The sequence below is a fragment of the Lipotes vexillifer genome, unplaced genomic scaffold (assembly GCF_000442215.2).
Source record: "Lipotes vexillifer unplaced genomic scaffold, Lipotes_vexillifer_v1.1 scaffold1824, whole genome shotgun sequence".
Taxonomy (NCBI): Eukaryota; Metazoa; Chordata; class Mammalia; order Artiodactyla; family Lipotidae; genus Lipotes; species Lipotes vexillifer.
Window position 1 is genome coordinate 958,366 of NW_006789288.1, and position 20,483 is coordinate 978,848.

Consider the following 20,483-nt stretch of genomic DNA (forward strand, 5'->3'; position numbering starts at 1 on the left):
AAGATTGCTGGCAACACCAGAAGCTGGAGAGAGGAATGGGACAGTTTCTCCTTCATGGTCCTCAGAAGGAACCAACCCCGTGGACACATTGACTTTAGACTCTGGCCTCCAGAAGTGGGAGAAAATACATTTCTGTTGTTTGAAGCCACCTGGTTTGTGGTACTTTGTTAATAAGGCAGTCCTAGGAAACCAATACAGCACCTTAATCCATTTCTTCGGAATCAGAATCTGAGAGTAGTGCTGGGAATCTGCATCTTTACATGACTTGAAGTCATTCTGGTCATTCTGATGCCTAACAGTTCGAGAGCTTCTGCTGGAGACCCGTGTGCCCAAACCGTGCACCCTCTAGTTGGTTCTGGGCCGAGTCCCAAGGTTCCCCACGTAAAACTGCAAACCCTCCAGCCCTCTGTCTCTCTTACCCTGGACCATTCATCTGCAACTCCGAGCCCTCACTGCCTGAAGGATGCTCCTGAGGGTCTTAACCCCCCTGCATAGCTTCCCGCCACTTGATCCAGACTTCTGGCCTCCACACACAAGACATTTCTGTTGTCCTGAGCCACCTGGTTTGTGAGACTCCATTACAGCAGCTCCAGGAAACCAGTAAGTCGTCCATCTCAGTGTGGGCAGCTTGTAGTCCTTGAAAGGCCCTCCTCATCTTTAACCAGGAGTCCCCGTTCAAGGTTCCACGTGAGCAAGCAAACAGCCTGGTGAACTGTGAGCGTCATCCCGACACGGCCTCTCCTTGGGGCCCCTCACCTCTGTCTCCCAGACCTCTCCCCTCTTTCCGTCTCCCCTTCACCACCGATTCCTGGTCGTTGCCATGCCTTCACCGGCCACCTGCACTCACCTCATGTCTATCCCGGACCCTCAATCCATTCTTTTCAGTAACCCTGGTTTTGCCAGCCTCTTGTTGCACTTGGTAAACCCATGTCATCTGCCCACAATTGGAAATAGTGTACACATGGTCACCATTGCCGGATACCTCTGAAATCATCATGAAGATGGTGGAACCTGGAACAACAATAGACATTCTAGGGAGGTGGCTTCTAGTGGATTACGAAGAAGACCATTCTGACTGTCTGAGCTCTCCCATGATGGAAAGCCCACCCGGAGAGGCAGTTAGCACCCCTCACCATGCGTGTGCAGAGTGGTGGCTGGGGGATTTCTGCAGGAAAGATAATGAGGACACCTGGGCGTTGGTTGGAAAGATGACTTAGCTGATGTCCAAGGTTGATCTCATTTCTAAAGCCGTCTTTAAATGTTCCACCTTATATTTTCTTTCTCATCACTGTCATCTAATCTCCAGGTAGAGCAAGATCCAGCTATACAAATAAGAATTTCAAATGTAATCTATTTATGTAACATTCATCTCTCTACTTCTCCATCCATCTATGCATCTGTTTATGTTCCCTTCAAATTTTCTTTTCTTTGCCATAAAGAATGACACCGAGGGCTTCCCTGGTGGTGCAGTGGTTGAGAATCTGCCTGCCAATGCCGGGGACTCGGGTTCGAGCCCTGGTCTGGGAGGATCCCACATGCCGCGGAGCAACTAGGCCCGTGAGCCACAACTACTGAGCCTGCGCGTCTGGAGCCTGTGCTCTGCAACAAGAGAGGCCGCGACAGTGAGAGGCCCGCGCACCGCGATAAAAAGTGGCCCCCACTTGCCACAACTAGAGAAAGCCCTCGCACAGAAACGAAGACCCAACACAGCCAAAAATAAATTTAAAAAAAAGAAAAAAAAAAGAATGACACCAAGGAAGACTCTGATGGCCATAACCACAGCAGCAACAATGTGAAGTAACATTTTCCAGCATCTGTTTTGTGCTGGGCACCGGCTAAGTGCTTTGTGCGTGTCAGTGTGAGGCAGTGGGGCAGAGTATAGAGCCAGGACTCTGGAGCCACATGTCATGGCTTCAAATCCCAGTTCTGCCACCTAATAGCATTGTGACTTTCAACAAGGTAATTTTTCTGTGTCTCAGTTGCTTCACCTACCTTATAAGATCATCATGGGGATTAAATGGCTTGGAGTCACCCAGCGCCTAAGACGGGGAGCTGAGATTGGAAGCTAAGTTGGCGTGACTCCCGAGCTCATGATGTTTTCAGACATAGTGAAACACCATCTCCTGGGAAATGGCCAAGTGGAGAGAGGAACTCTCCCTTACATTTTTCGCCTGTTCCAGAGCTGTCCCGTCAGGTCTGGCCACCGAGGGGTTGGGGAGTGGGCAGTGATGTGGAAACGCCAGGATGGAAGGAGTTAATGAGCCTCTGTCTGCTTCAAGCTTGGAGAGGGAGGGCCCAAGCTGACTTCTAAACCAAGAGATCTTTAAGAGGAAAAAGTCAAAGACAAGGATGCTGACCCTGGATCTGACAATCTATTTGAATTTATACCAAACTAAAAAATTTAGTGTTTATCATAACTTCAACCAGTGTTTCACTCACACACAGTAATTAGTTTTACTCTGATTTAACCTGCCATTACAGTTTTGACAGTGAGGATACCCAGGAGGTATTTTCTCCTGAATTCTTATTGTCCAGGCCCTCAAATCGATTGGATATAAATATGATTTATGGTCCCTACATGGAATCTTGCTGCAGTAAGATGCCATGGAAATTGGCTCCTATGAGGAAGATTTTGGTTTCACTAATACTCAGTTGGTTTTTGTGGGTCTCTTATGGTTACATCAGCCAACATGGAGATTTATATTATAAAAAATGGCCATGGCCATTTCATTTTCACTCTGAATGAGTTACCCTCCACGTTAATAGGTCCTCTTTCTCATTCAGGAGAACACCTACTGCCTTCTGTAGCAAATCCTACTGTAGTTTCTTTCTGACACCTTGCTTGCCATTTGGTGAGAACTTGATTCATTTTTATACAAAATAAATAAGGAGAAAGACACCTATGTCTTTGTTTCTTTTGTATCGTCAGTAGCTACGCAAAGTATTAATCAGTTCTTGGATAAGTTAAGCTGTGCCATTTCTTTTGCAAAGATGTTATCATGGGAAAGCCAATGGCTTATATTTATGAAGTGCTCCCTCTGTGCTGGTCATTGTTCTAACTCCCATGTGAAATCACTCATTTATAAGAGGGCTATTGCTTGTACAGGATGTATATATGCAGCAAAACTGGCCAGAGTAAGTACATTCCTCTCTAAAGTACAGTGACAAAAGCTGACACTTTTGTGAACTGAAAAAATTAAATGTTCTCTAGGAAAGAAGCGTTTGAATCTTGCTAACTTTGCCAACTTAGATGAAGAATCCCAGTCCAGTCTGTGCAACTCAAAATGTCTTTGTTTCATGGAGGCATTAGGGACTTTTGGAGGGTGGGGGAGTGGGAAAATATGTGTATTTCATTGTTGTCTAAATAATTAAAAGTACCATAGGGGGTGATGAGAATTTTACCAGTGGATCCAATCCTGTATGCAAACTATGCATTCTTAATATGCATTTAGTTCTTCTGTGACTGGTTGGGAAATTAACAGATGACACCTTCATTAATTGCATGCTATTTTAATTGGTTTAAAGGGACATTTTTCTTTCTTTTGTGGCTTTGGAACACCCTGACAGTTTTATTGTTACTTCTGAGAGTTTATCCATGGTGATTAACATTAATACTATTAAAAGAGAAAGTGCCTGGGAGCTTGTGTTCCCAGGGGATCGGGAAGGGTGAGCTGTGAGGACCCACTCTCTTCTGCCACCAATTTCCTGGGAGAGAGAATAGAAAAGAATAAGGAAACTACTCTATTTAGAAACAACAAAATGCCAGACTCCGCACCATGTATTTTCTATACCTTATCTCTTTCAGCCCTGAACAACTACCTATGAGGATGGTCCCCATTGTGCAGTGGGGAAGCCGAGTCCTTTGCCCAGCTCGCTTAAGCTAGGAAATGATTTAACAGCAGAGAACTTATGGAAATGTCCTCCTGTTCATTTCAATCCCCATGTACCTGGTAAAGCACTTGCAGTTTACCCAATAGGCAGCCACCCATTTTCTTATACAAGTTAATAAATGAATGAATGAATGAATGAATGATGGATGGAGTGAGTCAGATAAGGTGTATGAGTTTCATTCATATCCAGCTGTAACAAGTGACCACAAGCTTGGTGGCTTAAAACAACACAAATGTATTATCTTACAGTTCTGGACATCAAAGTCCAACATGGGCCTCGCTAGGAAAAATCAAGATGTCAACTGTAGGGGAGAATCCATTTCGCTGCCTTATCCAGCCTCTTGAAGCTGCCTACATTCTGAGACTCGTGACCCCTTCCTCCATCTTCAAAGCTGATAAGACCTTGTTATCAGTCTCTGGTGTAAGGTGGGCTGATTAGCAGCCTTAATTCCATCTGCAACCTTATTTCTCCTTTACCATGTCACCTAACAGATTCACAGCCTCTGGGGATTAGGACATGAACATCTTTGCGGGGGGGGGGGGGCATTATTTTGTCTACCACAAAAAGCTTCATTAAAGGTGTGAAATCTATTTTGTCTGTCTCAGTAGAGAAGTAATTCTTTTCTGAGACTGTGGAACATGGTTTGTTTGGTTCCTTGGATATTTAACCATGACACACCACCTGGAGGCATCTCTTTGCTTTTTCCTTGCTTTGTAACCTGCAAACACTCTCCGCACATGCCATGTTCAGTAAGTACCTGTTGAGGAAATGAAAGAATGAAATGAACGAGCTGTTGTTTAAAACTAGATTAATTTGGTCTAAAGGACACTGGAGACATTTTGATCTAAGATGGTAAAATTTGAGCATTAAAAAGAATAATGGCTGTAGTCGATTGAAACCCACCAAATATATACAATTTCATAGTGATTCTACGCAGAGGCATGGGGTCTTCCTAGATTCAGCTCAACATTTGCACTCTTCAGACTCCCATAGGCCACACTTGACCCCTTCTGTGTAACTTGAGGGCAGGAACACAGTGTATGTGTCCACTGTGAGGGCAGCATTAGACAGTCTTCTGTGGGTGCCCTTGCCTCAGGTCACACTGCAACCTATAGCTGTCCAGGAGGTATTTTCTCCCCAAGTCACACAGCTCTAGTGCAAGGAGATTCAGTCTACATCAGGCAGCTATGGGAGCCTTCCTGGCTTAAACGCTTCATACCCCAGAGTTGCCAGCATCTTTTGTAATAACTCGCGGGCATGGCTTCCAGCGTTTCCACAAGGGACATGCCCAGGTCCAAGAATGACCTCACTCGGGGAAGTTCAAAGTGCAGTGTCTGCTTCCCTGTTAGGGATTTATGGTTCATTTACAGGTCCTCCCATCCAGATGTAATGTACCAATCAGGCTTCATTTTTTATGACATTTGATATTCTTGCCCTTCTGAGGTTTTCAGGTAAAAGCCAAAGCTCAGGGTCTCAGGAAGCTGGAAAAAGTTTTATTAACCTTTTGCTCTCATACCTAAACAAGCAAATAAACCAATGAACAAACAAACCCAACTCATTTGTCACCATGGGAGGTTGCTATGGCACCAGCTCTTTAACTAGCAAAGAATCAAACATCTGTCATAATTATAAGCTTTATGTCAGAGTAACTGCATTACTGAGGAGAGAAAGTTCTTTGTGAAGAATTCCAGCTTAAAAAAATACAGAAGAAATGATAGAATTAGAAAGTGTGATTTTTCAACCGCTAGTGATATCATGGATCTAGGTAACAATTACAATGTATACTAAAACCATTAGGTGAAAGGTAGTTAGGGAATTTCATAATATAGGGATCATGCTGGCACCACTTGAACCTATGATCCATCTTAGTATTTACCCATTGTATGATCCTACAGGAAGCACACGGTACCACTTATGGTACATTTTTAAAAAAAACAAATTTAATCTGACCCTAATCAAGACCTTAGATCTAACTAGTAGCTTTGTGGAAATACAAGGGATAGAGGAACAATGACACCCTTTGGAAGCAATTGGCCAAGTCCAGAATGTGGTACATTCTGCAGGATGAATGACCTGGTTTCCCCAACAAATCATGGAAGGGAAAATGGAAGGGCAGAGGGCTTCCCTGGTGGCGCAGTGGTTGAGAGTCCGCCGGCTGATGCAGAGGACATGGGTTCGTGCCCCGGTCTGGGAAGATCCCACGTGCCGTGGAGCGGCTGGGCCCGTGAGCCATGGCCGCTGAGTCTGCGCGTCCGGAGCCTGTGCTCCGCAACGGGAGAGGCCACAGCAGTGAGAGGCCCGCGTACCGCAAAAAAAAAAAAAAAAAAAAAATGGAAAGGCAGAATGATATAGAATAAAGAGGACTTAGTCAACATTGTGGGATTTTGTTTGGTTCTTGAATTAAACTTTCAACTGTAAAAGTTATTTTGGGACACGAGGTAGTTTGAATAATGACTGATATTAATTATTGGAATTATTGTTAACACTTAAATATGATACGGTTAAATGATATTGAATATGATAATGACATCAAGGTTAGGCAAAACTGATATACATAAACACATATATACACAAATATAGACATACATATACACATGTGTATATATATATATATATATACAGTTGACAGTTAATGATGTATACTGAGGAAATTAAAGGTAAAATGAAAAATCTGGGGTTTGCTTTAAAATGCTAAGCAAACTTTTTTTTTTTTTCTTTTTTGCGGTACGCGGGCCTCTCAGTGCTGTGGCCTCTCCCATTGCGGAGCAGAGGCTCCGGACGTGCAGGCTCAGCGGCCATTGCTCACGGGCCCAGCCGCTCCACAGCATGTGGGATCTTCCCGGACCGGGGCACGAACCCGCGTCCCCTGCATAGGCAGGCGGACTCTCAACCACTGTGCCACCAGAGAAGCCCAGCTAAGCAAACTTTGAAGGGAGTAACTAACACAAGATTGGCAAATATTGACAGTTTTCCAAGTTGAGTAATGATTACATTGGGAGTCTGATTATTCTACCTACTTTAAGTGCCTGAAAATTTCCATAATAAAGTTTTCTTTTCAAAATTTTTTAAATTTTTTATTTATTTTATTTATTTATTTTTGGCTGCATTGGGTCTTTTTTGCTGCACACGGGCTTTCTGTAGTTGTGGTGAGTCAGGGCTACTCTTCGTTGCGGTGCGCGGGCTTCTCATTGCAGTGGCTTCTCTTGTTGCGGAGCACAGGCTTCAGTAGTTGTGGCACACGGGCTCAGTAGTTGTGGCTCGCGTGCTCTAGAGCACAGGCTAAGTAGTTGTGGCCTATGGGCTTAGTTGGTCCGCGGCATGTGGGATCTTCCTGCACCAGGGCTTGAACCCATGTCCCCTGCATTGGCAGGCGGATTCTTAACCACTGCGCCACCAGGGAAGCCCCATAATAAAGTTTTCTTAAAACCCTTATATTTTTACAGTCAGATGCCATTTTCTCCTATCAAATTATTAAATATATTTAAACATTTTACAGGGAGGGGTGAAATAAGGATCCTACTGCATTGCTGGGGAACTTCTGGAAAGCAGTTTGGCAGGATGCCCTAACAGGCTGAAAATATTGCTAGCATTTGACCCAGTGATTCCCTTTGTAGAAATCATACTGAAAAAACCATTGTGAATATCAAAAGCTCTTTACAAAGATGTTCACTTCAGGTTATCTTAGACTTTGAATTTTGCAAGTAACCCAAATGTGCACCACTAGAAGAATGGTTAATGGAGTCATGGTACACCACATCGTGAAGTGTTTTGCAACCATCATAAAGGAAACTTTTACAGTTTTTAAATACAACTGGAAGATGCCTGTTACAACATTAATTGAAAACAGGACAAAACTGTACTTGCATCTCTGTAAACAATATACATCCATGGGAAAGATATGTGTAGACAAAAAAAAAACTGGAAGCAAATACAACAAAATACCTCCATTGGTTCTGACTGGGTGATAGACCTACAGTGAATGAGGTCTTTTTCTGTGTTTATTTTCCAGATTTTTCTATCATGGACATAATTTTGTCCTGTGCATCTTGTAATAGTTTTATAAAGGTATAACCAACAAACCATAAAATTCACCCACATTAAGAGTACAGCCTGCTATATATGTGTAAGTATATATAGTTGTACAACCACCATTACAACATTACAATCAAGTTTTAGAACCTGTGACCCTGTGGAGTAGCTCACAAATATTTCTTGAGTAGACTTCCTTTTTAGAGCAGTTTTAGATTTACAGAACAATTGAGAAGATAGTACAGAGAGTACCTAGTTTCCCCTGTTATTAAAATGTTATGTTACTGTGGTACATTTGTTAAAATTAATGACCCAATACTGATACATTATTATTAACTAAAGTCCATACTCATTCACATTTCCCTAGTCTTTACTTAATGTCCTTTTTCTGTTCCAGGATTCCATCCAGGGTATTACATTACATTTACTTGACATATCTATAAATTAATTTTTAATTGGAAAAAAGTAAAATGAACCTAATTTTTCAAATCCTCCAAATATTTAACCATTTTTCTCCTGGTCTCCTTGTTCTTGTTGACTTGTTGCTTGTTGACAAAGACCATGTCTTATATTAATTATATTCCTTGTAGTTTCCAACATGGTACCCTGCAAATTTACTAAGTAATATTCTGCTAATTTAGTCACTGCCCTTCAATAACTGGATGGAGCAGAAGAGAGGGAGAAAAGGAAGAGAAGGAAGGAAAAGGAAAAAAGAAAGACCTTACTTTACAAATGAGTTGAAACCTCAGAGCTCTGAGGGACCTTTGGTTTCTGCTGTGATTTTATGTAATGGAATTCTCTTGACCTTTGTGTTTCCCAGGCTGGAAATTGCAACCCTGAATCGGGCAGACTCAGATCTGGAAGCTTGTCGAACCCAAATCAGCAAAGATATCATTGCTCTTCTACTGAAAAATCTGACCAGCAGTGGCCATCTCTCCCCTCAGGTAGAGAGGAGGATGGGTGCTGTTTTCAAAAAGCAGTTTCTGTTGCTGGAGAAAGAAATTCAAGACGAGTATGATCGGAAGCTGGTGGCCTTGACAGCTGAGTGTGACCTAGAAACAAGAAAGAAGACAGAAAGCCAGTACCAGAGGGAGATGGCAGCAATGGAGGAAGCAGAAGAGGTGGTGAAACGTGTTAGTGAGAGGGTAAGGCAACTTTGAAAGGAAGGCTTTCATTTGCCTCTCTCCTTCATCATTTATCCATCCATACATCCATACATACATCTCTCTGCCCATTCACCCATCCACCCACCCATCCATCCATTCTCTCCACCTACCACCCTTCCATCTATCTGTCCAGGTACTCATCCATCCATCCATTTATTCACTCACCACCCATCCATGCATCCATTCATCCAACCTCCAACCCATCCATCCATCCGCCTACCACCCTTCTATCCACCTGTCCATCTACACTTCCGTCCATCCATCCAGAATTCATTTAGAAAGCATTTACTGATCACTACTGTCTAGGCAGTGAAGGTACAGAGAGCACTGAGACATGGTTCTTGCATTTGAGAAGTTCACAGTCTAATGAAGGATTCTCGCATATAACACATGTGAATTCATTCAGTCATGTTGTAATAGAGGTATGTTCACAGTGCTGTGGGGTGTCATGGGACAAGTAGAATGGCTTCATTCACAGAAAAGCATGTCCACAAGAGCACAGCTCAGGGGGGCTGTGATGTCAGTGCACACGTGTGTCCATCTGGACTGCACCGCGCTAAGTTCTCTCCAGCACGGGCTCTGGAGTCAGACAACCTGGACTCATATTCTAGTACACTCCAGCTCTGCTCCGGAAGGCCTTAACTAGCCTCTGTAAGTCTGTGAGTCAAGGCCGAGGGCGCCCCCCTCTCAGAGCGGCTGTAAGAAGTAATGCAGGAAAGGAGCCCCGGGTGTGGGCTGCGGTAGGCTCTCGTGCACAGTGCCCGGTTTTGGGAGTTCTGACCTCTCGGCCTTCCCAGGGCTGGTCTCTGTTGATCGGAGATCAGCTCTCATTTTCCTAAGAGAGTGTCAGTTTCCGTTTTGAAAGGAATCATGCCAGAGTTTTTTTCCCAGGCGCACCAAATCCAGTCTGATTTCTACCTTCCTCCATGAAAGAGACGGCTGGTTCCCTCTGGTGACTTGAGCCCACATAACCTGTTCTGAAAATTTATCATCCTAGGGAGGTCTAACATCTTAGGAACGAGCTTCTGAACTCCTAACTTCCATTCTTCAGACTGGCAGCTGTGCACAGAAATCCTCTGGGAGTGAGTAGAGAGCTCTCAGGGTGACAGTGCCTGGCTCTCAGATGGTCGGTCACCTGTGGTCAGACTACGGGCTGGGCACTAAAGCAGAGAGGTGAGATTCACGCTGTCTCACCCCCAGCCACTCCCCTGCAGCTGGGGTCCCCTCGCCTCAACACTCATCTCATTTTAGGGTATGGCTTATTTTCTATTTGGCTCCTGTATGGATTTCCTGTAGCTGCTGTAACAAATGACCACAGACTTCGTGGCTTAAAACAACAGAAATTTATTCTTTCACAGTTCTGGAGGCCAGAAGGCCAAAATCAAGGTGTCAGCCAGGCATGGCCCTTCTGAAATCTCTTGGGGAGAATCCTTCCTTGCCTCTGCCAGCTTCTGGTGGCTCCAAGCGTTCCTCAGCTTGTGGCTGCATCCCTCCGATCTTTTTTTTTTTTTCGGTACGCGGGCCTCTCACTGTTGTGGCCTCTCCTGTTGCGGAGCACAGGCTCCTGACGCACAGGCTCAGCGGCCATGGCTCACGGGCCCAGCCGGTCCGTGGCATGTGGGATCTTCCCAGACCGGGGCACAAACCCGTGTCCCCTGCATCGGCAGGTGGACTCTCAACCACTGCGCCACCAGGGAAGCCCCATCCCTCCAATCTTGACCTTGGTCTTCACATGGCCACATGACCCTGTCACCTCCACTTCTGTCTCTTTTAAGGACAATCATCTTTTGATTTAGGACCTAGCTAAATGATCCTGTATTATTATCTGCAAAGACCCTTATTCCGAATAAGGTCATGCTCATAGGTTCTGGGATTACGATGTGGATGTATCTTTTTGGAGAGGGGGCAACGTTCAGCCCACCACTGTTCCCCTGGCTGACCCCGCTCTCTGATCTCCATCCATGATTGCACAGGTTAGCACTGTGTTTCCCTGAGTCCAGCACTTTAAAAGAATGTGTTAGACACACTGTTCACTGATTCAGCCCCAAATAGCCTCATTCTCTCTCTCTCTTATCTCCTCAATTTGTTATATTTTTTTTCTGATAAAAATAATACACATTCAATGAGGGAGGCTTGGAAAGTATTCAGAAGCAGAGGTCGGCAAACTGGGACCCATGAGTCCAATCCTGCCCGGCCTGTTTTTTCTGGCCCTTGAGTTGAGAATGGTTTTCACATTTTTAAAGGATTGTAAAAAGTAAAAACAAAAAAAGAATATATGACAGAACCCTGATGTGTCCTGCAAAGCCTAAAATATTTATCTGGCCTTTACTGAAAGTCTGCCAACTCCAGCTCCAAAGCATAAAAGGAAAAACCCAGAAAAAAATTGAAACGCATTCCACCAGTCAACAGTAGACAAACATGCGTTCAGCCTGTTTGTTGAGTTCCTGCTGTGTGTCCGAGCCTGGAGACACCACCATGCGAAGGGGACCCCACTCCTGTCCTCGGATTTCAGCATAAAGCTTTTGCTTTATTTTTACTTTTTTTTTTCTTTTCTTTTTTTTTTTTTTTACAGAGTATGGTTTATGCGGTTCATTGAACCTTCTATCATGGTTGTTTCCACTTACCATCACAAATGTCATTAAACGCTCTCACGCTTAGCATTCACTGAAGGCCAGGAATTTTTCAGAGCACATCACCTGGACCTTCTCTTCAAATATTCACACCCACTCAGTGAAGTGGGAATTGATAGGCTCCCACGTTTACAGGTGAGGAAACAGATGAGAGAAGGTCACCTGCCTGAGGACACGTGGGTAGACCAAGACTCACACCCAGGCAGCTCGCCCCGACCACCAAGCCTCACGGCCACCCTCACACAACAGTGCATCATAATCCTGGTGGGCGTCTGCCTTTGCAGTGCTTTTCTTACAAAGACTGCCCATGGCAGCGCAGTATTAAGTGTTTGCTCATTATTTACACTGGTTGTTGGGGGCATGGAGAAGGGGCGACACAGAATGTCCTCCTGCTTGCTCTGTGCAGGGCTCAGGGTGGGCAGCACCATCACTATGGATCCCCCAGGCCACCCTGTCCAGAGACAAGTCTCCTTATTTGAGCAAATCCACTTCCAAAAATAGCCTAAAGCTGCAAAAGTTAACAGAGCTATTTCCCTTCCAGTCTGTGCAAGTCATTCCATCTTAGAATGACTTTGTCATCTATTCATTTCTTGTAGTCATCTTTAAATAAAATGCATGAAAATATTTTGGCCATATTATTCCTCCAAGAATTAGCTTTTTGTTTTGTTTTGTTTTTAAAAAAAAGCTAAATGAGGAGTATCAGTTTTTTTGAGTAAAGTTTAGGAACTCCAGTAATTAGTATAGCGATGAAATCTGTTCACATTTAAACATCTATGTGATCCCATACAGTCTGTAAAGCGTTTCTGCGTGGAGAAGCTCTTAAGGGTAGTGGCAAATATAGACTGAAGGCAGGTGGCTTAGGTTTAGATCTCACTTTGCTCCTCCAGAAGGTGCATTGTTCAGGCTCCTTGGGTCTCGGTTTCCCCATCCTTAAACAGGATAATAATGATGCCTGTCATATAGAACTGTCAATACTTGTATAGTACTTAGACCGATGCTCGGCAGTGTCAGCCCTGTTCTATCCAGTTTCATTATTTAGTGTAATCTTTAAAGAAGCCTATGACATAAAACAGTCAGGATGTGAAATCTTTCCAGTTCAAGTTGGAGAAACAGAAGCCCAGAGGGGAAGTGACTTGCCCAGCTTCCTGCAAGCAGCCACTGGCCGTTCAGCGGGTGTACTTTGTAGGGGGACTCTCTTCCAGATCCACGTGCTTCCCACCTACTTGGAGAAGAGGCAGCAGCAGGGCATCCTGCCCTGAGCTGCCGGAGGCTTCCTAACTCCTTTGAGTGTGTCTTAAAGGAAAAGATGCCTTAAGTGCAAGAACTCTTACACTGTAACCATCTCTGGGGGTTTTATTTCTATAAAACATTTTCACAATTTGCCCAGCTGGCTAAATTGAGTACAGGGAGTGTCATTTAGTACAGTCATAATTTCCTGACACGATTTCACATTTTTGATGGCCTAGAGTCAGCACGAAGAGCAGTTGTCAGAACAGCCTGGCACAGGCCTGCGATTCTCGAGCCAGGATTGAAGTGCCCTATCCTGATCCAGGCCTCCCAATCTCTCCATGCAAGTTGCTGTTTTAGGCATTTTAAGCCGAAGGATAAACACGCCTCATTTCTTTGAGAAGTCTATTTTAGTGGAAAGTTCAATAGGGAGTTGGGGGTGAGTGACCATTATTTTAATGTACCTTTAAAAATGCACATTTGTTGCCAATATTTAAAATATAAAATTTTGGATAGAAAATCCAGACTTTCAGCTTCTCTTAAAAAAATGGGAAGATATGGCCACACCAGGTGCATGGTCCTACAGAGCCCCCTTTGGTGGGCTGAGCAGTGGCTGACCCCGTAAGCAGGGCTTGCTCTCTCTACTTTACCCCAGTCCCCAATGGCCCCTAGTATAGTCGTTCCCAGGCTGCCTCACATGACCTCCCCTGCTTGGCAGGCCTCCGTGGTGTCCCCCACTTTAGGGTTTAGTCTTCTCATCTGTGCCACAGAAGGATTGAACTGGAGCAGGGGATGAACACATTTCTGTGGGTCTCTGGACCCCCTTAGGAGTGCAGTGTACATGGAAATGGCGGGGGACTCCCATCAAAAGTTATTTTAAGGAGCATTTCACTATGACACAAACACATCATTTCCTCGTGCCTTATTCTTCAGCAGAAATGCTGTCCTAAGCAAGGACAGATAATTACGTTTTAGGATTTGCACGCGTGCACTCAAGCACGTGTGTATGCGTGTATGTGTGTGCACGCACGTGTGCTGTGTGCTTGCTTTTTGTCCTGGCTGTGAGGAGTTAAATGGATTGCACCCCTGTTTCATTCCTATTAATTAAAATAAATTGAGGTTTGGAGCTTGTCGAATTCCATACTGTCAAAATAGAAGGTCACTTTGATGGATGAATGGACCTACCTGGGCACCAGCTACTCCCCTGGTAGCAGAGCATCCCTGTGATGCCCAGAGCCAGGGGCCCAACACCCTCATTGTGGGTGAGTTGCATTCTCTAATTTAGATCAAGTCAGCTGTGAATAACTGCTTCTCTCCAGAAGAGAAGACCCCTTCAGCTTTGCCACATAATAACCTGACCACTGGAGTGACAGTCCCACTATATTCAAAGTTTATGCCCACACTCAGAGGGAGGGGATTTCTGTGACGTCTTACACCGGGGGCCAGGAATCTTGGGGCCTTCTTAGAATTCTGCCTCTGCACGTGGAATGACTAACACACCCTCCTGCGGCATGAGTCTTTTGTGGTAATGGGAGTGCAGATGCATCAGGAACTTAGTGAAGGCATGTCTACCCCCTGCTGCCCTCCCTCTGGACCACATAAAGTGCAGGCATCCCAGGAGCCACTTCCTACCTCCTCTTTGCCTCCCTTTTAACACAAATGTTATCAGCTTGGGCCTGATTGCTGGTATTTTTCTCTTCATCTAAGTTAAGGATGAAAGATGATGGAAGTAAGCTTGAGAGCCTAACAGCACAGTCCATTGATGTTTCCATTTTGCGGGCTATTTTCAGGCAGTTTGATTTGAAAATTTCCACCCTTGTGAATTTTTTTCTTTGAGGTGGTTCTGGAAAACGTTAAGATAACAGGGAGGACAGGTTACAACAGCATTTCCCAGAGTTTAGCAGCTTCCTCATGGCAAATTTGGGATTCAGTGTGTGTGTATGCCTGTGTGTATACATGTGTGTGTTCCATGTGGGTATGCACACACATGCTTGTGTGTGCATGTGCACATGTGTGCGCTGTATTTGTATTGCTGTGTGTGCCTGTATTTTTGTGCATGTATGCACATTGTTTGTTGCTGTGTGCCTTTATATGCACTGTGCATGTGTATGTGTGCACACGTGTGTTGGTGGTGCATGTCTGTGTGCTGAGCGTATGTGTATGTGCCTGTGCATGCATGTGTGTGCACCTGAATGTGTGTGCGTGTATGTGCATTACTGCTATGTGCATTGATATGCACTGTGCATGTGTGCATGTTGATGGTGCATGTATGTGTCCTCTGTGTACGTGTGTGTGCATGTGCACATGCATGCACGTGTGCCTGTATGTGCATTATTGCTGGGTGCATTTATATGCACTGTGCACATGTGTGTTGGTGCATGCATGTGTGCGCAGGCATGTATGTATGTGTGCGCATGCGTGCACGTGTGCTCGCATGATGCACGCATGTGCCCGTGCATGCCTGACCAGTGTGTCACCTCCCATGTGCCCCCCTCTTCTCCACAGTCCGCTATCGAATGCAGCAGCCTCCTGCGGACCCTCCATGGCCTAGAACAGGACCACCTGAGGAGGTCCCTTGCTCTGCAGCAGGAGGAAGACTTTGCCAAGGCCCACAGGCAGCTGGCCATTTTCCAGAGGAATGAACTGCACAGTATCTTTTTTACCCAGATAAAAAGTGCTATTTTCAAAGGGGAACTGAAGCCAGAGGCAGCAAAAATGCTGCTGCAAGATTACTCTAAAATACAGGTAATGCCTCAAATGAGGCTCTCTCTGATGGAGGAGTCGTTTTCCTGAACTGTTTCAGTAAATTTCTCCTCTTTCTGAGCTAAGTCCTGTCTTTTCTTTTGTGCTGGGTTCCAGTGAACTAACGCTGTCTTCCTTCGACCTCTTGATGCGGCAGCTGAGTTTCCAGTAAGCAGGGCAAATGGGGGCTTGAAGCACAGGCCTTAGACTCAGGCTCACCTGGACTTGCATTCCAGTTCCACTACCCATCAGCTCTGTGAATTTAAGCAAATTGCCTAACTTCTCTGAGACTCAGTTGCCTCACGTGTAAAATGGGGGTAATAGCGTCCCCACACTAAAAGGGGCATGATGGAGATTTCATGATCTAATTCATGGAAAGCCAGTGCTTGGCACAATATATGTTTAATATATGTAGTGGTTAAAAATATAAATATATATGTGCATATACGTGCATGTGTGCACATGTGTGTGGCAGTGTATGCCTAGGGTTTATGATCTCTGTCTCAGTATTCTTGGGTGAACTTGTGGGTGTTTTTGCATGTAAGCTTGAGTGTCAGTGTCATTAACCCAGACTGAATAAATTCGTAGATGACTGTGAAAATAGTTTATGAGACTGTCACTATTTTTATGAGGCCTGCCTGAGGCATTTTACCTGTGCCTGTACACACAGTGCATCACTGGTGTGCAGTAATGCACCAGATTTCTGGTCCTGGCACAGGCCTCGTGAGTGAGAGCTGCAACAGATCAGGGCTGTTCCAGGAGGAGACCAGGTGGCCCTTGTGAGCCTTTTGGAAAGAGAGGACCACTGTCAGAAGGCACTGGGCATCTTGGCATGAAGAGAGCCAGCCAGCCTCTCCGTTTTGCTCTTGGTTTTTCCCAGTAAAACTTTAGGAGAGTAAATAAAGTCCTGGGTAGGTATTCAGACCCCACAGCATCACTTAGGGATTAACAGATTTTGCTGTCGTTTTGCCCGCTCCTCGTGATAAGCTGTGGCTGACTCTTCATGTTGGAAAGAACACATGTTATTGTTAATAATACTGGGGACAAAAAAGTAACAGCCCTGGTGACAGTCCCAAGGCACAGACGGGTTAGTATTTGAGGATCCCGACTCTGAGCTTCCTGACATCAAGGGCTCAGGTCAGCTGACTCACGTGCTCCAGCTCCGTAGAGGATAGAAATGTCACCACAGTGTTCCTGCTGTATTGATTCTGCTGCCAGGAGCACTCAGAGAGCAGCTGGCATTTGGCCACATCCCACCGACCATTCTGCTTTTCACTGTCAGGAGAGTGCAAATCCTCAGGTGTTGGACCTGGAGAGATTATAGCTTTTGTGTGGAAAGGAAAACATTATACGTTTCTTATTGAACAAAATGTTGAACTTTCAGGTAACCCACTGCATGGACAGTATTTCCCCAGATGGAAAAAAGACAGCAGAGCCAGTCAGTGGGATAGTACACTGAGGCTGATGTTTTAATTACCATGGGTTTAATTACTGCTGGTCTAATTATTATGCTACTGGTTGAAGCTGGATTTGGGAGACAGCCTATTATGAAGTTAAAACACAGGCCCTGGAATTAGATGGCTGAGTTCAAATCCCTGCTCAGTCATTTACCAGCTGTGTGATATAGACTCAGTTTCCTCATCTGTGAAATGGGAATAATAGTATCCTGTCCCTAAATTAAGTTACAAAAGATGAGAAATGCTCTGGGTCCAATGCCAAGCCCAGCAAAAATCACCCAGTCTATGCAAGGCTATTATTACTCTCTTGTGCTTGCTGGGGTTCTTATGCATTTTGTACATTATAAGAACTTCTTGCTATTCTGTGACCAGACTCATCTCGTGTCCTCCATGAGTGTGGGAGTTCTGGGGTCAGAGCCGGTGGCTAATTTATCCCAGAACTTCAGCACCTGTCCTGGTGCTGTGTTTGGGGAGCGCCACAGGTGTGACTGTGCGCATGGGTGAAGGATGCCTGAGAGAAATTTATATTCCATTTCTAGGGAAGCAAAGTTGTTTTGATAATTCTTTACCATCTGGGTCTCAAATGCACTTTTCTTATCAGTATGTAATTTTCTTCTGAGCCTTTGTTCGGGGCAGGGACATTTAAGGTGTTAATCCCAGGGCTTCTATTCCCGTGTATTTTCTTCAGAAAGGAAATGTAATATTTTAACTGACTAGAAAGAATTTTCTTTAAATTTTATTTGAGCATACTTTCTTGATTTTTTTTTTTTTTTTAACAGGAGAATGTAGAAAAGTTAATGGACTTTTTCCAGGCTAGTAAGAGATACCATCTCAGTAAAAGATTTGGCCACAGGGAGTATCTGGTCCAGAACATACAGTCATCGGAGACCCGTGTGCAGGGCCTGCTTAGCACTGCTTCTGCTCAGCTGACCCTCCTTATCCAGAAACACGAGAGGTAAAACCCCCAAACCACCCAAAACGATGCAAACAAACAGCCTTGCCCCAACATTCCTCATCAAAGACCATCTACTTCTGTTCATTCAGCGAATGCACTGGCTGCTCCTGACTTATTTCTTAAGAATTCTCTAGTTGGAAGAATCCTTTGCATTACAGAATTTTCAAAACATACCCAATAGTCGAGACAACCGTACAGTGAGCCGACATGTGCCCATCATCAACTTCAGTAGGTACCAGCTTGTGGGCAATCTTGATGTAGCTACACATCCCTGCCCTGAGTTATTTTAAAGCAAATCCCCAACATTTCATAGAGAAATCAATGGTGGAGGCTTTCATGAACTGTGTGATGGCATAGCCCACTCCTCCTTGAGCTCTAGGACACTGCTGGCTCTTGCATTCACCTTTGTTTTTCTTTTTTTTTTGTGGGGGGGGGAGGGAGTTTGTTTTTATTTTTGTAATTTTTTTTTAATTGAAGCATAGTTGACTTGTTAGTTTCAGGTGTACAGCAGTGATTCAGTTATACATACATATATATATCTATTCTTTATCAGATTCTTTTCCCTTACAAGTTACTACAAAATATTCAGTATAGTTCCCTGTGCTCTACAGTAGGTCCTGGTTGCTTATCTATTTTATATATAGTAGTGCGTATCTGCTAATCCCAAATTCCTAATTTATCCCTCCATGCCTTTCCCCTTTGGCAACCATAAGTTTGTTTTCTACGTCTGTGAGTCTGTTTTGTAAATAAGTCCATTTGTATCATATTTTAGCTTCCACATATAAGTGACATCATATGGTATTTGTCTTTCTCTGTCTGACTTACTTCACTTAGTATGATATTCTCTAGGTCCATCCATGTTACTGCAAATGGCATTATTTCGTTCTTTTTTATGGCTGAGTAATATCCCATTACATATATATATATATATATATATATATATATATATATATGCCACATCGTCTTCATTCATTCATCTGTCAATGGACATTTAGTTTGCCTCCATGTCTTGGCCTTTGGAATTAAGTATAAATACGTAGATGCTTATCTTGGACTCTGAGTATTTTTTCTCAGCAGCGCACTGGGGTACCATGCAGCCAGGTAAATGGTGCTGTTCACTGCAGCCTCTAGCCCTCCGACAGCGTTCCTTCTCAGCTAGTCTTTGAGACGCATAACTGTCAACAATGAAATTTATTCTTTGTGGGTTACAAGCTTTAAAATGAGTAGGGCCATGATGTTAAGGTTGGCTTTCTTAGGACAGGCCGTGCTTTTATGAATTGGTTCTACTACCTGGGTAATTGTACTAGGACTTGGCAGCTCTCTTGCCCTCTTTATTTATTTTATATTTTTATTTTATTTTTTTGTGGTACGCGGGCCTCTCACTGTTGTGGCCTCTCCCGTTGCGGAGCACAGGCTCCGGATGCGCAGGCTCGGCGGCCATGGCTCACGGGCTCAGCCTCTCTGCGGCATGTGGGATCTTCCCGGACTGGGGCACGAACCCGTGTCCCCTGCATCGGCAGGCAGACTCTCAACCACTGCGCCACCAGGGAAGCCCTCTCTTGCCCTCTTTAATGAAGATTCAGTAAGGTGCAAGTTATGTGAACACTTCCCACCCAAAGATGCTAATGAATTTGTCATTGCAGTTAACTTGACATTCCTGATTCATTTTCACTCGAGTGAAAGAAATAGCTCCTTGCCTTGAACGGAAGCACCCAACAGCTGGTTATACCATGGGGAACAGTTACCAGGGAAGTGTTTTGTACCTCTGATTTTTAATATTTTAATAGGTTAGCACAGACTTATATTTCTGAAATACATATCTACCATTTGCTCAGTCACCTATTCATTCCTTCAGGAAGCTTCCATGGTGAATCTACTGTATGCCAAGCAGGGGGCCCAGCCCAAAGATGCAGACAGACTGGGAATGGTAGTGGTAATAGTGGCAGCAACAGAAAAACAGAACCAGTAAGATATGTATAAGGAATTGTGTCGTGTGACTGTGGAGGCTGAGAAGACCCAAAGTCTGCCATCTGCAAGCTGGAGGCCCAGGAAAGCCAGTGGTGTAATTCAGTCCAGAGGCCTGAGAACCAGGGGAATCCCAGCCCTAGAGCAGGAGAAGATGAGATGAAATGTCCCAGCTCAACAGTGAGGCAGGAAAAAAAAGTGAATTCCTTACTCCTCCACCTTTTATTCTGTTCAGGCCCTCAGTGGACTGGGTGCCCACCCACATTGGGGAGGGTCATCCGCTTTACTGAGCCCACCCATTCAAATGTTAGTCTCACCTGGAAACCCCTGCACAGACACTCTCAGAAGTGATCTTTAATCTGGGCACTCTGGCCAGTCAAGTTGATAAACGGAGTTAACCCTCACACCGAGTTTTCCCTAC

The 20,483-nt window shown here is 44.5% G+C and overlaps 1 protein-coding gene across 1 annotated transcript in view; it reads left to right on the forward strand.

The window, feature by feature from the left end:
* The window catches only part of EVC2 (EvC ciliary complex subunit 2), a 145,743-nt gene that overhangs the window by 68,345 nt on the left and 56,915 nt on the right, over window positions 1–20,483 (forward strand). The window contains exons 10-12 of the mRNA XM_007462462.1: window positions 8,741–9,065; window positions 15,449–15,688; window positions 17,922–18,097. Coding sequence (XP_007462524.1) covers window positions 8,741–9,065; window positions 15,449–15,688; window positions 17,922–18,097 — 741 coding nt within the window. The remainder of the gene's footprint in view (window positions 1–8,740; window positions 9,066–15,448; window positions 15,689–17,921; window positions 18,098–20,483) is intronic.